Raw genomic sequence first — 17,327 nt, forward strand, 5'->3', positions numbered from 1 at the left:
ATACTATGGCTACATTACAAGTATTGAGTTAAAGTAAAATGAACAAATAGATAAATGGATAAATACATAAACAGATCTCATATCTTCTTTGGATCTAGGGCAGGTGGGGTAGGAGAGCTGAAAATGTTCTCCACTAGTATATTCCATTTTTTGCTTAAAGAGCACTACTTTATATTGTTTGAAGAATTAACTCCTTTAGTCTATTCATCATGTATCTTTCTGCTAAAAGTCTATAGACGGAATCCTAAATTCACAAAGTATACAAAACAATTTTATTATAAATATATTTTAGTCTAGAATGAGAATTTGATCCAATATTTCTCAGTACTTCTGGTAAAGGCAGACGGGATTATATGAATAAGGATATCATCTCCCTGGAAATCTAAGGATATCCTCTATCTTTCAGCAGGAAAACAAAAAACCTGTAACCAAACTCAGCTTCCCACTCAACCAGGTGAGCTGCAAGGTCTCCACATTTTGGAAAGCTGGTGTTTCCTATTATTATTCTAAACAGCTGGCACTTTATTTTCAAATACCTACCATAAATCTTAGACTGCTTAATATCTGATGCCAATATATTATTTCTCTTACAAAACTAATTTCATAGGGAATGGGGATTATTTCCCTAGAACACAGTCCATGATTCATCCAGCAGTGTCCTAGATCCTGTCATTTTCTTGATGATCCTGTCATTTTCTTCTTCCTTGAAGAAGCAGGAAAATATGGCTTCTCTTGCCAATTTTCTTCAGAAAACATTGTTTTCAGTTTTAGCTGCATTTTAAAAGATTCCCCATATACCTTCACAGTGCTCCAAAAGTTGCCTGTAGACAGTTCCTATTCACAACAGTGGGTTATCATGACTTTGTCGAAGACCTTACTCTTGCTTGGGAAGCATAGTCTGTCCATGAATGAAACGTGTGACAAATATTGGGAATGCAATATTTCAGGAGTTATGGAGTTTTGACTGAACAAGGGATAGAGATCAATGGATTAAACACCCCATATTTCTAGCCATTAATTGGAACAACTTGTAGGTGTGCTTTTTACAATTTTTTCAAGGACTGCTAGCATGCAAGAAGACTGATAATTAACAGCAATAACTTGTTTAGTTTTGTACATTTTATTGTTTTTTTTTCCCTTCACTGTCTTACTTGCTCCCTCTCCTACATGTTTTCTTTTTCCTTGGATCAGTTCCAAAACATACCACTTACACTAAAGTTCTTGGTTTGATTTGATTTTCTGAGAACTCTTATTAAGATGCCCTTTGCTATAAGCTCCCATTTGTAGATTGAGACTATCATAAGATACCTTTTGATATTAATTCTCTACTCTAAATAACAGTATAAGCGATTGACATGACTATCACAAAGAGGGAGACAAACCACTCCAGTAAGAGGAGAGACAAATTTACTAAGATTATTGATGCTCACGTGGTGGTAGTTGTGGTGGTGTATATGCTATCAAGCCCTAGAGGCCCTGGAAAGGGAGGTCTGACACGAAAAGGAGACTAGGGAATATGTAGTTGAATTTCAGTGTCTTGACTTTTTTTCACTAATTTGTAAGTCCTTTCGAGCTGTGAGGATACTAGGAGAAAAGACACTGTTAACATGTCCTTCATCACAGTGTTTTATCAATCTAATATATTACACTTCAAAACTTTTCAAAGTATCTCCTAATGATATTTTAGCAAAAATATAAGTGCATCATGAGTTGTAACACTACATAAACAGAGAATGGGCATTTTTCAAGGACATTATGAACTATGCCATTAAATGACAACTCTGAAAAGTTGAATTGTTGCTTACACAACAAAAGAACTATATTTGTGCAGTTAAGTAAAACTAAATAATAGAAGATCGCTATATTGATACATAATCTCCTTCTGCAGGATGATTTGTATATTTTGATCACTGATCAGAGATGAGCTTGCTTTTCATAACTTGGGTGCTCAAGGATGTCAGATTCACACACACCTGCACATATTTTCTCACATTTACAAGAGTCATAATGATACTAAGTGCTTTAAGACTGAATTAAAATTATGGCAAATAGCATTTCATTGGCTGAAGTAAAATTTATTATTCAAATATCACATATGCCATGATTTCCTTTATGAGGCCTTCTTTCATTCCTTCTAAAATCTAGATTAGTTGCTTCTCACATGTGAAACTAAATCCATTGTTTTTATCATATGATAGCCTAAATAACATTAAATTATATTTACTTTTTTTTTTTTTTTTTGAGACGGAATCTAGCTCTGTTGCCCAGGTTGGTGTGCAGTGGCGCTATCTCGGCTCACTGTAACCTCCGCCTTTCTGGGTTCAAGTGATTCTCCTGCCTCAGCCTTCCGAGTAGCTGGGATTACAGGCACCCGCCACCACGCCCAGCTAATTTTTGTGTTTTTAGTAGAAACAGGGCTTCACCATGTTGGTCAGGCTGGTCTCAAACTCCTGACCTCGTGATCTGCCAGCCTCGGCATCCCAAAGTGCTGGGGTTACAGGTATGAGCCACCACATCCAGTCTGTTCAATATTTTTATAGCATCAGTATACTGTGAACCTTTGAAATCATGAAATATATCCTTGTCACTGCTGTACATCCAAAGAGTAAACTGCAGCTTGGACAACGGATATGTTTATATGAAGGAAGAAAAAAAGTAAAGAAAAGGGAAGAAAAAAAGCCAAAAATAAAAGATTAAGGGAGAAGGAATGGAGGGATGTTAGGAATTGTGTTTTTTTCTTTTCTTTCTTTTTTTTTTTTGTCACTCTGTCGCCCAGGCTGGAGTGCAGTGACCGGATCTCGCTCACTGCAAGCTCCACTTCCCGGGTTTACGCCATTCTCCTGCCTCAGCCCCCCGAGTAGCTGGGACTACAGGCGCCCGCCACCTCACCCGGCCAGTTTTTTGTTTGTTTGTTTGTTTTTGTATTTTTTAGTAGAGACGGGGTTTCACCGTGTTAGCCAGGATAGGATGATCTCAATCTCCTGACCTCGTGATCCGCATGTCTCGGCGTCACAAAGGATTACAAGCTTGAGCCACCGCGCCCGGCCAGGAATTGTATTTTATTTATATATATATATCTCTCTCTCCAGATTTATCTCATGTTTTCACTGCTCTTGTTTAAGGAATATATGTTCTTTAGGGGAGATCATTGTAATGTAAATATCTCACCAAAATAGCCACACATAATACAAGGAATTTTCAGCTTAAACTAAGTTTAAATAGGTAAATGCATGTTTTTCCTCTGACACATCACTTGCTGGATCATTTCTGGGTGTCTGGCTTTATAATGAGAATCTGAGCAACCCACATGCGAATCTCCATGGTCTTCATTCCATAGACAATGGGGTTAAGGGCAGGGGGCACAAGCAGATAGATGGTAGACAAGAGAATGTGGGCATAGACTGATACATGACCAAAACGATGGCTGAAGAAGGAAAAAAAAGCAAGGATATAAAACTCCAGAAAGACAATAATATGAGCTGTACAAGTGTTAAATGCTTTGAGTCGTGCCTCTTTTTGGGGAAGACGAAAAATAGTCTGAAAAATTAGAAAGTAGGAGATGAAGACAAAGATCACGTCAAAACCTAGAATTGCAAAAGCCACAAAGAGCCCAAATGATTTGTTAATATGGACATCTTCTTTAGCCAGCTTGACTACAGCCATGTGTTCACAGTAAGAATGGGCAATAACCACAGAGTGGAAAAGTTGCAGCCGTTTGAGTAGAATAGGTAGAATTCCAACAAGCATTGTTGTGCGGATTGCCACCATCAGCACCACCCGAAATAGAAAGAAAGATGTGAGGATGGATGTGTGCCTCAATGGATCACAGATGGCCACATAGCGGTCAAGGCCATCACCAACAGGATGCCAGATTCCATGCCCTGCAAGGCATGAATGAAGAAGGGTTGGGTGAGGCAGGCATCAAAAGCCATGGAATAAGAATCAAACCAGAAGATGGCCAACATCTTAGGAGCAATGGCTACACAGAGACCTAGGTCAGTGGCTGCCAATACTGCCAGAAAGATGTGCAAGTGTTTGTGTAGACTGCGTTCCATAGAGATAATGATTAGCAAAAAGCTGTTCCCCAGCAGGGCCACCAGGCACATGCCAAAGAAGGGAAACCCAATCCAAAATTGCACGTGCTCTAGTCCAGGGATCCCAATCAGGGTCACTGTCTTTGGGTTCAAATATGACATGTTGGTGGATCCCATGAGTCTGGTAAATCTTTTACTCACCACTAATTCTGACACAGATTCAGAGAAAAATTACGAATGGGAAGGAGGAACACTTTCCTCACATTTCCTCTCAGAACACGAAAGACATGGATGGAAATGTGATCATGTGACTGAATCTTTGGGTATAAATTTAGGTTTATTTCAGAATGGAGCTCTTGGCCTTTCCCAAAGCTAGTGTTTGTATTTGTGAATGAGGAATATGATTCAGTGTTGATCACCTAGAAATTGTAGAAATGGAAGCTATAATTCTAAGAGCATTGATTATGCTAGTCTTCAGTGTCTTCTCAAGTGGTCTCATAAATGGCAACATTAACTTTTTTGTCCATATTCATCTCCAAACTCCAGACACGTCTTGGATTAGGTGGAATTCCTCTGTGACACTTGAGGTCATAACACAAATCCTCAATCCATATCCCTGTCTTAGTTGAAAGCTCAGAATCTTCCGATAGTGCATGCCTTTCCCAGTCTTTTCCATTTTCTTTAGTTTAGGGAGTATAATTCTTCCCATCACATCTTAGGAATTGCCTCCACATGGGGAAGTGAGAGGCTTGTTCTTCCAATAAATATTGCTTGAATTACCTATGTGCAGGCCAATTATTCAGGTTCTTCAAAGTGATAAGTACATGCTATTCTTTTACAAGTAGTGGCTGGGCATATTTGACTCACGGAGTTAAACCTGGCCCGTGAGTTTTCAAAGTTGATGTGTAAGCAGAATGAGATGGAAGGAGATGTAAGAAGTCACAGATCTTAGAGGAAACAGAAAATTGAGAAGATAGATACGAGGTCAATTGGATTAAAAGAAACCATAAGTTGGGATAGGAAACAGGCCACAAATCCTGGCCTGTTGTATAATCCCTATAACTTAAATTTTTTGATAATATTAATATGTCTCAGATGTAAAAGGATGGAGTTCTGTTGTTTATAATGGGGATCAATCTATGTGCCTTTTTTACTTTATCAATACCTGTTGTCAGTGAAAATAATTTCTGACACCTTTGAATATATTGTTTACCTTCACGTGCACCCACCTTCTGATCTTCGAACAATGTGCCTGCTCTATTTCTTTGGTAACCCTCTACTTAAAGCTTAAAACAACCTTACATCCTCTCTCTTTTTTTCCTTTTCATTAACTTTTTACAAGCTTAAAATCACACAACAGTTTAATTTTATCTTCCTTATGATTGTGTCATAGCCAAATATATTGACTGAATGAGAAGCATCACTCTGAATCACATTTTTATACATTTTTTTCTTTGAAAGAAAAGTGAGGTGATTGCTGCTGTAAAATAATAGAAAAAAATTGAATGGTTCATAGTTTGTATGAATACATATGTGAACATAACTAGAAAGCCCCCAATGTAATAAAATATAAAATGTCTTAATAGTTAATGAAGAGAAGGAAATCTTGTTATACAATCTTCTGTAGCCACACATATCAGTAGGCTGTGTCCAAGGAAATAAAGAGATATAGATTAAAACAATTAGAAATTTTATAAAAAGAAATTTCCTTTGATGCCCATATAAAATGATGTCAGGTGAAGAGTGGTAGATTGCCTAAAAGTAATTGTGGATAAACATAAATATGTGTTGTTGAAGTGGAACAAGTTGTTAAAGGCAGAGCCTACAGGAGCTACAAAGATAATACATCCTATATAATTATGTTTACATTGCCTGGTGATGTAAGGATAGAGTAAACATTAGCTCCAGGTTCACTGTAATATATGATAATGCATTCATCAAATTAATTTTATTCTATGTAGTATAGTATGTTAAATGATGCAATATAAATTTAGAAATATAAAATATCATCTAATGCAGGTTCTACTATTCATCTTACTATAAATGGAGGGGGGATAATATTACTTATCCCACTAAATTATTGGGAGAACTAAATAAGATTATATATGAAGTTCTCAGCACAAATTTCATGGAAAAGAGTAACTATTCAATGTCTGCTAGCTAGTGCTTGTCAGAGCCTGTGATAAACTTCTCTGAGGAGGAAGACATACTACTGGCTTCTTGAGGGAATGTAAAACCAGATAGAGAAATGAGAACATTTTTTTGAATAAAGAGTTGATAAAAGTAAGAAAGTGCCGCTAGAAGATGAATTTCCTAAAGCTTAATGGCTTTTCTTAGTTAGATCTCTTAGACTGTATATTCATGTAAGTGGAACAAATGATCACTGTCACAATAGAAAACTGACGTCCCAATCATGTACAGACCTCGATGGAGTCAATACACTCTACTAATTTAAACTAATTTGGTCATTTCATCTGAGGAATAATCATATCCTCCTTTAAGGTTTTACTAAGTAGATGGGAAAGGTACGTACATGCACACCTTTTTTTAAGTAGATGGGAAAAGTACGTACATGCACACCATTTTTTAAAAAGAGTTTATGTTAAAAATTTCTTCTGTAACAGCAAAGGTATGCATTTTGTGCAATTTAGATTTCTATAATAATCAGATCAGAAAATGTTCATTCCTGGGCTTGGAAGGAAAGAGAAGGAGAAAGAAATAAGAGGATTTCTTAAATGGAGGTGGAGTGAAGTATAAGACAAAAGACAAAAACACAAGGTGTTAATGTCTCTGATACAGAGAAATTTGAAATTCAGGAGATGGAACATGAGCTGTGATCAATGTGGCAGTAGGACCAGACAACAAAGCTACCAAAAGCAATAGGATGCTCCTATCTTTGAAGTTCTCTTGACATTTTGAAACTCCTCTGCTCAAACTACACAGAGACACACAGACCCATCCCTCCATGCATACTTTTCAAACCACAAATTATCTTTTTATTAAAAGATTTTAATAAGCCAATCAATGTGTATGTAACTACTTTGTATATAAAATTTGGAAGGGGATGCTGGAAACCTTATTCATACCCTGTTGTTGCTACTAATTAACCGGAGTGTGTCCATTACATTTCCTCCACATGCAATTAATAATATGGTACTAAATTACCTTTGCATCTCTTCCATCTTTAAATGACATGAATCTAGTTCATCTCTCATATTGTTTATAAAACAAACCAAGACACTGCCTGTGGGCAGGGGAGAAGAGAAAGAAGATGGCCATACCAAAGAAAGGTTTGTTGTTGAGAGGTACAGGATAAAGTTAATCTGACTCAATAATCCTCCTGCTTCCTCTTAGAATTTGCTACAGTGAGAAACTCTTAGCAATAAACAGGTCCCAAAGCAAGGAGAACAAACTCACCCAGATAAATAGACAGCTAGTTGAAACGTGAAGACAATGGATTAAACAGCTCTTTCCTACCAGATTTTGGATTTGGAAAGATATGAATGAATAACTAAGTGTCTTTCATCATCTGCCCTTAACTGTTTATCTTCCTGGATTTTCTTAAAGTCTGAGCTGATCCCAGGATGATGATGCTGACCTTGCCCCTAGAGAGGTCATTACCTTTCTGAAACTCAACCTTACCTTGTGTCAGAAAGATATCTATTGCTTAAAAGCACATAGCAAGAAGCTGTTTCCAAGGAATAGGAACCAGGAAATATCAAATCATAGGATCATTTGAAGTGTGGGAAAAATATCTGAGAAATGGAGAATTTGTAAACTGGAAATGCAGAAGACAGTCATTTGGTCAACTTTCTGGCCTATGGCAAGGTTTATAATGTAAGGAAACAAAATAGTACCTTTTATGTTTGCCAATATAATGATACGACAGCTGCAACTCATATAGCTTACAACTACTACTATTACCATTAATACCACTATTATTAACACTAAAATTATTTGAAACCATCATAGCACTTTGCAAGGTTTTTAAAATCACATTTATTAATACGATTTAGTCCAATTTGCGAATGCATCATTCTCTACTTTGTTCCATTTTTGACACCACTTTGCACCCTCTCTTTGGCAATATTTATGAAACTTTGAAGTGACCATTTATGCAACTCTACCATCAAAGTATTCTACTCAAGATCTCTAGGTGCTCTAGGTGATGAGTTTCAGAGAGTTTCGGGTAATACTTCAAATATAATGTTAGTTTTATAACCCCAAATTTATTGTGATATATTCCTTTGCCATTGAATCCCATTAATTGTGTGCAATATTGTTTTGATTTACTTAGCGTTTTCTTCTTTACTCTTAGATGCAGGACCTGGTGTGTCAGCTGAAACATGATGTTACATAATCTGTAATGAATTACACTTAAGGTTGTAACTAAGGATGAACCAATTCCTTAACCTCAACCATCAGGTAATGTTTCATTTGTTAGTTCTAGGATTAAACTGGTAGGACTGTGTAAGAAACTGATGACTGTGTGTCCCAGAACAATATATACCTTACACACTCAATATTCACTATAATTAAGAGATAGCTTTTTCTTCCTTACTTTTTATTGTTTTTTTCCCCCCCTTCTAGATCTATGTCTAAGCAATTTCTCCACAAATAGGCTTCAAAATTGATCACATCTGTTTTCCTTTCTACTCATCTTTTAAAATCTGTTCTGCAAATATCTGGCCTTCTTCATTTTGTCCCTTTGTGGTACACAGCCATTGTTAAGCATTTTTTTCTTCATCTCTCTTTATCAATTACTTCACGATTAGGGATCCATCATTTTTCTTCTGTTGTGTAGCTTCAAGTATCCCTCTCTATCTGTCCCTTCCCTAAACAGATAAGTATGTTCAGTCTTGAAAAATGTCATTTATTGAAACCAAAAGAAATCTAGAGAACTATCTCACTCTTTTCACTACAGCAAAGGTTTTGAAAGAGTCTGTCTTTGATTTCCTCTTTTCCTTACTTCCCATTACCAGTCTTTTCATTCTAACATTACATTGTTTCTTTTTTCTCTATTAAATTTACTCTTCCTCACCTTATTAAGTTCACCTGTGTTTATAGTTAACAACCTATGTGGATAATATTTTTTGTCTACAGGGAAGTTAAATATTCAAAACTTGTTATACAATTAGCATCAAAACAGTACGATTTATTCTAGGAGTGCAAGGCTTATTGAATTGAAATTCCATTAGTGTAATCCAACATATTAAGAAAATTAACAAAGGAAGCACTTACATAATCATATCAATAGATGCAAAAAAATGAAACAAATCAATGGCAGTCTTGATAAAAAATTTAAAAATACACATTTAATCATAAGAAAAATAAGAGTTAAATAGGCACTTCAAAATGTAAAGGGCGTATAGGAACACTTACAGTTAACATCATATTTAATGGTAAAAGACAATGTTTGTTCTCTACGATTAAGAACAGCATAAGGATGTTTATTCTTACCACTCCAATACTATGTCATAATTGAAAACCTAACATATGCAACGAGGATAGAAAAATGAATAAAATCCATTCAGATTGGAATGGGAGATCTAGTCATCTCTATTTGCAGATGATATGATTGCCTACATGGAAAATATCAAGGCATCTACAAACATTCTCCTGAAACTGACTGAGTTCATCAAGTTACTAGGATAAAAGGTCAATCTACAAAATAAATTATATTTTAATATATTATCAATAAAATGCAAATCAGATTTTATAGTATATTTCCAATAGCTAAAATAGTAACATCTTAGATAATAACCTACAATCTATGTGTAGAATCTGTCTGTTCAAAAATACCACACACTAAAAAAGGACCTAAATACATGGAAATATTTACCAAGCACATGGATTTAAGACACTACACACACACACAGACACACACACACACACAAAATGTGTATTATCTATGAATTGACCTATAGATTTAATACAATTTAATGTATCTATATATTCTACCTAAACTATATGTACAGTGTACATTATTTCCTTTTCACTGAATAGCATTTTTAGATAAGCAAAAATTCTTATTTTCTTTACAGTCCAATTTTTTTATCTTTTTCCCAATGTTTATGTTTTTGTATTTGATTCATGATTCATTTACTTATTCCAAAGTCATAAATAAATCCTCCACATTTTCACTTATAGCTTTATCATTTTACCTTTCACGTGTAGATATAAACTAAATCTAGACTTGACTTTTATTTTCAGGGGTTTGAGATTAGAATCGTGGTTCATTTTGCTTCATATAAATATTTACTCAACATCGTATGTTCAAAAGAAAAAAAACTGTTCTTTACTGCATTGTGTTATAACTTTGCCCTATTTAGATAATTGTTCATACATGATCTATTTTATAGATTATACACTTTGCATTAGTCAGCTATTTTTATCTCTGCTTTAAGTCCATAGTAGGCCAGGCGTGGTGGCACATGCCTGCAATCCCAGCACTTTGGGAGGCCAAAGCAGGATGATCGCTTGGGCCCAGGAGTTCAAGACCAACCTGGGCAACATGGTGAAACTTCATCTCTACAAAAAATACAAAAATTAGCCAAGTGTGGTGGTGTGTACCTGTGGTTCCAGCTATTTGAGTAGGGAGGCTGAGGTGGGAGGATAACCTGTGCCTGAGAAATCAATGCATTGATGAGCTGTGATGTTGCCACTGAATTCCAGCCTGGGTGACAGAGTGAGATCTGTCTCAAAAAAAAAAGAAAAATCTATAGCATAATAATAATCATAATTTCAACTGTAAGACTGAGGTAACTTACTATATTTAGTAGTAGAAACATTTTGATTAGTCATCTGATGACCCGAAGTTATATTATAGTGTAGGTGTGTAGCTACATATAATACAAATATTCTATACTGAGAATACAGAACGCCTGCTTAAATAAAAGCTTCATAAAAAATGGAAAATATTGTAATAATGTACTTGCTATTGCTAATTGATACAACTTACCTAGAGCTTTTATGGGCATACTCTGTGCAACTTCCTGAACTTTGAGAAGTTCAGGGAAGATATTATGTACAGACAGGATATGAAAGAAACATTTGCTTGTATTTTGAAAGTCACTCTTCCTGAATTCTGGGCAATCTTACTCTCTTCTATATGCTTATACTCTTTGTTGTCTGAAACATTGTATTTCACAAAGATATTTGTAATTGAAATAATAATCTACCACACTTGGAACATTTAGCAGAATAATGAATTGCTCTAGCCATGTTAATGGCTTAGTAGAGGATTAGATGAACAGGTTTGAGGTTAAAAAAAAAATCTAAGATGACCAAAAGAGTAAAGCACTCACTCACTTTTTATTTTATTATAAAATAAAAGTTTTATTTAATAGATTAAGTGAAAGAAATAACCTAACCATTTACTTGAAGTAACTATCTGGGTGCAGTAGTAATGACAGCTTTATTGTCCGTGAGTCAGGAATATTGCCTTACGGTCACAGAATGGTACTGTGCACCATGGAATAAAATAACTTCAGATATACAATGAAACAATTGACCTAGCTGGTGAAATGGGAAAGGTGCTTCAGGCATAATCTCCCTCACTATGACTTAATAATTACTCACATAAGGATAAAAGCCCGGAAAAAAAGAAAAAAATCTAATGAAGGAAATTTTGCTGATAGACTTATCATCTCTACCTATGGACCATGAAATGATCCTGTCAATAAACTCAGGTATATCCAGCCTGATGTGAATGAAAATGCCACTGGGGTATATGGTGGTTAGAGTTCAAACCAAGACAGGATATTTGAGTGGAGGTGGGAGAGTGTGTCTGCAAGCCTTTAGACCAACAGGCTTTGAGTCTCATTCATACTGGGACATGCCTGAGAGTCCCCTCCATGAGACAGGTAAATCAAACTGCTAAATACCAGCCAACCAGGCTAGGATAACTGCAGGAGAGGAAGCTGAGCAGTCAGTCCTGCAGACCATATATATTTATCAATGGTTCCAGAGTCTGGAGTTGATAAGATTTTTCATTCCACCAAAGCACCAGCTAACGTAGAATCACCTGGGAATTTCTGTGTGCCCACCTGAGTGCTTGAAATTTCTTTAGACCATCTAGACTTCAATCACAGCTGCAATAGTGATAGTATGAGTTCAACCTACATGATATTCTAGGGGGGACAAGAATAATGTCAGTGGCATAAGCAGAAACAATACAGCATCGTCCATGAACCTGTACAAAATTCCCTTTGGCCCTGACTCCTGCATAACTACACTCTATATTAAAATCTAAACAACATGCTCTGCTATCATGCTATCATCTAGCAGAGAATCACTGGGGATGTAGTCACACAAAATTATTAAAATGAGAGACTTTTACTTGATGTTTTAAAAGTTCAAGCCAGAAGAATATGAACTATATTTTATTATTTTGTGACTGGAATATGATTGTGCTCTAAGACTTGATAAAACCCCATTTGAATAATGATGTCAGTGCATTTGTTGTTTTTATAAAAGTGGTAAAAGTTATGTTGTTTTATGGTTTAATGCACTATTCCTTTTGTAAATGATAGTCATTGTAAACTTGCTTGTGATACCTGACATCAAAAGGTATTCAGGGCCTAGATAAATTAATTGGCTAGATAATAAGATGATTCATCAAGTTGTGAAGAAGACATTAATAACCTGTTAGATACAAATGCGTATGATCAAGAACACTGCTTTTTACTATGTTTTTTAATTTAAGGTGTTAATCAACGTTTACAAGTGGAAGTAACGGAAATAAAAAGTACCCAAACCTTTTCCTGTTTCCAAGGGAAAAATCTGTAAAAGAATAGCTTTATAGATCTAGTTCCCTGAAGACTTATACAGATGGATCCATAGCCCCATAACTGCATTACCAGACATTATTACTTATTGTAAGAATATAAAATCTGATTGGTAAATTACACCTGGACTACAAATTCTATGAAGGAATTATGTTTACCATGTGGTAATCGTGTCTTTTGGCCTCACTAGTTTGGTATCCTCTAATTCACCTGTACCCTCCTTGTGGGGCCCTAAGCCTATGCTCTTGAGATCTGCCAAGATACATTTTGGCTCTTGAGGGTTATAGAGCATGCAGAATCCACATGTACTATTTAACTCTCCCTCCTTTACATGTAAGATGTGACCAAGGAGGATTTAAAGCTCTCCTCAGCTTGACTAAACCTTACATAGGCTTTCCCTGATCTCCCTTTCTTTGGAATATTACCTTAGAAAATGTATAATTGTATATGCTTACTCAGCCACTTTAAGATGTAAACATTTTCTGGGCCCGGTGGCTCACGCCTATAATCCAAGCACTTCAGGAGGCCAAGGCAGGTGAATTGCCTGAGTTCAGGAGTTCACGACCAGCCTGGGCAACACGGTGAAACCTTGTCTCTACTAAAAACAAAAAATTAGCTGGGCATGGTGTCACTTGCCTGTAGTCCCAGCTACTCGGGAGGCTGAGGCAGGAGAATTGCTTGAACCCAGGAGGCAGAGTTTGCAGTAAGCTGAGATCACGCCACTGTACTCCATCCTGGGGGACAGGGTGAGACTCCATCTCAAAAATAAATAAGTGAATAAATAAATAAATATTTTGAAAACCTCTTAGATTTTATAATCCAGGACTGTCTCTCCCAAGGACCTGGGGGCCATCTCTTTGAAATCGAATCATCAAGGAAGATAATACCCCTATCTTTCAGGCTGTGTGCCAAGTAACGTAGGAGACTGTATTTGGTGAGCACCTTGCTCTACGTTGTAAAACTACTAAAACTACTTCCTGGCCAGGCGCGGTTGTCTTACGCCTGTAATCCAGCACTTTGGGAGGCTGAGGCAGGTGGATTGCCTGAGCTCAGGAGTTTGAGACCACGCTAGGCAACATGGTGAAACCCTGTCTCTACTACAATACAAATAATTAGCTGGCTATGGTGGCACACGCCTGTAGTCCCAGCTACTCAGGAGGCTGAGGCAGGAGAATTCCTTGAGTCCCAGAGGTGGAGGTTTCAGTGAGCAATGATCATGCCACTGCACTCCAGCTTGGGGTACACAATGAGACTCTGTCAAAAAATAAATAAAAAATAAAAAAAAGAAAGAAAGAAAAGAAAAGAAAACTACTTCTTGTAATGAAGATGGGAGAAAGCTTACTTTTTTGTGGGTTAAGGCAATTAGTAAACACAGATGGCCTAAAATTCCCCAATACCAGCTCTTAAGAACTCTCCCACCCTTTTTTAAGTGGAGCTGTGTATTCAGATTTGGTCTGTATTTTCTCTCCTATTGCTAGTAATAATATTGAAATAAAATATAAACTGTTTGCTCATCTTGCCCTGTGTGATTTTTTTAAAATGACAGATGTCTCTTAAGGAAACAAAAAGAATAGTTTTCTTTGTGATCTATGTAGGGTGCAGGCCGCTGCAAGTACTACCCTCACTGAAGATAAATGCCTGGCATGACCCTGTTTACATGTTATATTTCAGATGCGTGTACAAATAACTCTATTATTTGCCATACAGACTGCACTGGTTAATGATTGATTGTCTCCCAATTCTAAATTCACTCCTTTTGCCTTCTCCACAAAAATGGACCTCAGCTTTTTAAGTTTTGTTGTTGTTTTTATAATCATGTGATACAATGCTAAACTTTCTCAATAGGTAGAAATGGTGAAACATTGCAGGAGGGGAAGGCTTTGCTTCCTGGCTCTTACATGATCATTGCCCAGACTAGCAGTTTGGGTGCCTTCAGTTTCCAGCAGGTTCCTGCCGCTCTTGCAACTTCTTCAGTGTCCTACGTCTGCAGCTCACAAAGCACCTAAGGCCCAGTGACCAGCAGCTTTCTTGGAAACCTATGTATGGCTTTTCCTGGCAGCCTAGAGGGCAGATTCCAGGAAAATTCCACTAGAAAAGCATCACAGCCATTTTTTCTGTTTCTCAATGACCATATCTATATTTTTTCTAATGAGGTGTGGATTTCAGACCAAGGAAGGAGAGTTTCATTCTTGGGTACTCTATTTCAACCCTATGGGTACTGACTACTTCTTATATCCAATATCCTATATCCTTTAGGGTTCTCTTCACTTCTTAGTGACCAGTCTTTCATTATTTCAATCCCCTGTTAAAGTTAATAATTGTTTAAATTAAAAGTTACTTGTCCAAAGTGTGGTTTCTCTTTTTTTATTGGATTCAGGATACACAGATCAATTATATTGTGGGACAAGATGGTAGTCTTTATGTATGTGGATCTGTAATGGATGCTTTGAAATATTTACATAGTAATGCTAAAATGTATTAACAGATGAATTCAGTTCAGTTACTGCTACTTGGTTTTTGAAATGAATAAAACACTATGAACTTGCAAATTCCTTGTGTTTGAACCATTACTCCACTCTACATTTTATACAGTAATTATGACTGCCACTATATGATGTTACCTCCCTAAATTGACATTTGGGATGTTTACATTTTTTAGATGAAATGTTCAGTATACTTTGTGCATATTGTCTGTAGCTTTAGCCTATACTTCCCATGGTACTTGTGATGTCTAACTTTATGTGCCAGTTGACCATGCTAAGAAATGCTCAGTTAGCTGGTAAAACTTTATCTTAGTGTGTCTGTGAGTGTGTCTCTGGAAGAGATTAGCATTTGAATCAAGAACCTAAGTAAAGAAGATCACCTTCACCAATGTGAGTAGACATTATCTCATCTGTTGAGGACCTTAATGGAACAAAAAGTTGGAGAAATGCTAAATTCAGTCTTTGCTTGAGGTGAGAGATCCATTTTTTCTTACCCTTAGACACTGACACTCCTGATTTTGGGGCTTTTGGACTCAGGCTTGGACTTATCATTGGCCCCCTGATTCTCAGGCTTTCAGACTCAGTCTGAATTATACATCACTAGCATTCCTGGTTTCCCACCTTGCAGACAGCAGATCATGAGACCTCTCAGCCTCCATAATCGAGGAAACCAATTTCTATAAAAAAATCTCTCTATGTTATGTGTGTGTGTGTATTATACATAGTATATATACTCCCTATGTGTTTCTCTGTGTGTATACATATGTATAATAGATACTTTACATATATGTAAAATTGAAAGATATTATAAACAAATGGATTACTTTTCAAAATTAGGTCACTTTTCAGAATTTAAATGCATGTTGTGCTTAGAAACTCACCAATAATTTTAATCATATAGCACAGAAAAATTCAGCATTAGATGATTTATGATGCCCAGTAATAACTTTCTATAGCTGTTTTGGAATAGATGGTTCTACAGGAAATTTGAAAACCGTTAAAATAGTTATAGGCATGTAGCTTTTGGTATTTATTCATCAAGTTTTTATTTGTTTTTTTTTTTTGTTTTTTTTTTTTTTGAGACGGAGTCTCGCTCTGTCGCCCAGGCTGGAGTGCAGTGGCCGGATCTCGGCTCACTGCAAGCTCCGCCTCCCGGGTTCACGCCATTCTCCTGCCTCAGCCTCCCGAGTAGCCGGAACTACAGGCGCCCGCCACCGCGCCCGGCTAGTTTTTTGTATTTTTTTAGTAGAGACGGGGTTTCACCATGTTAGCCAGGATGGTCTCGATCTCCTGACCTCGTGATCCGCCCGTCTCGGCCTCCCAAAGTGCAGGGATTACAGGCTTGAGCCACCGCGCCCGGCCAAGTTTTTATTTGTTATGCCACTGGATAATCCTTGATAAGCAGCCATAAAGAGAAATTCACAATATAATGGCATAAAGACTGGAACTATGAAATGAGGTGTGTAAAATGAGGTATGAAATGAGGCTTACTAGGAGTAAAGAAGTTTGGATTGATTGATCATGGGAAGACAAAGAATTATACTATAGTTCATGTGTACAGCTAAGCATTAATAAAAATATCATATTATGAATATACAGAGTGCCTTCTCAGTGAAATATGGTTAGAAAAAAAATCATCACAACAACATTTCATAACATAATAGTTTGCATTCACTTCAGAGTTGATAAAATTAAGTTGGGAAATTTAGTGTGCTCCCTGCTGCCTAGCAACTTCTAGTTCAAATGCTCACAGAAAGTAGAACTTAAAATTGGAAAGGAAAGTGAAATGTCTGTTAAGGAGAAGCTCTCAGAATTCTGATCCACTTCAATCTTTTGCCTTCCTAACAAATGAAACACAAAAACATAAAATTTCAGAGAGGTCTTTGGAATCATCAGAAATATCCTGTGACACTATATGATAAGTCTTTATATCTAATAGTCTACATCCCCCAATTTTGTTCTTCTTTACATTTGCCATGACTATAAAGGTGAGGCACTGAGATTCCAGACAAAATATGGAG

General features: G+C 36.6%; 1 protein-coding gene across 1 annotated transcript; it reads right to left on the reverse strand.

The window, feature by feature from the left end:
- Positions 1-3,261: 3,261 nt before the first annotated feature.
- On the reverse strand, positions 3,262-4,211 carry LOC112605907 (olfactory receptor 52A1-like). Its single transcript, XM_025355811.1, is given in 2 exon segments — positions 3,262-3,848; positions 3,851-4,211. Coding segments are annotated over 2 exon segments (948 nt in total).
- Between the last annotated feature and the right edge of the window lie 13,116 nt (positions 4,212-17,327).

The sequence above is a fragment of the Theropithecus gelada genome, chromosome 14, assembly GCF_003255815.1.
Source record: "Theropithecus gelada isolate Dixy chromosome 14, Tgel_1.0, whole genome shotgun sequence".
NCBI classification, from domain to species: domain Eukaryota; kingdom Metazoa; phylum Chordata; class Mammalia; order Primates; family Cercopithecidae; genus Theropithecus; species Theropithecus gelada.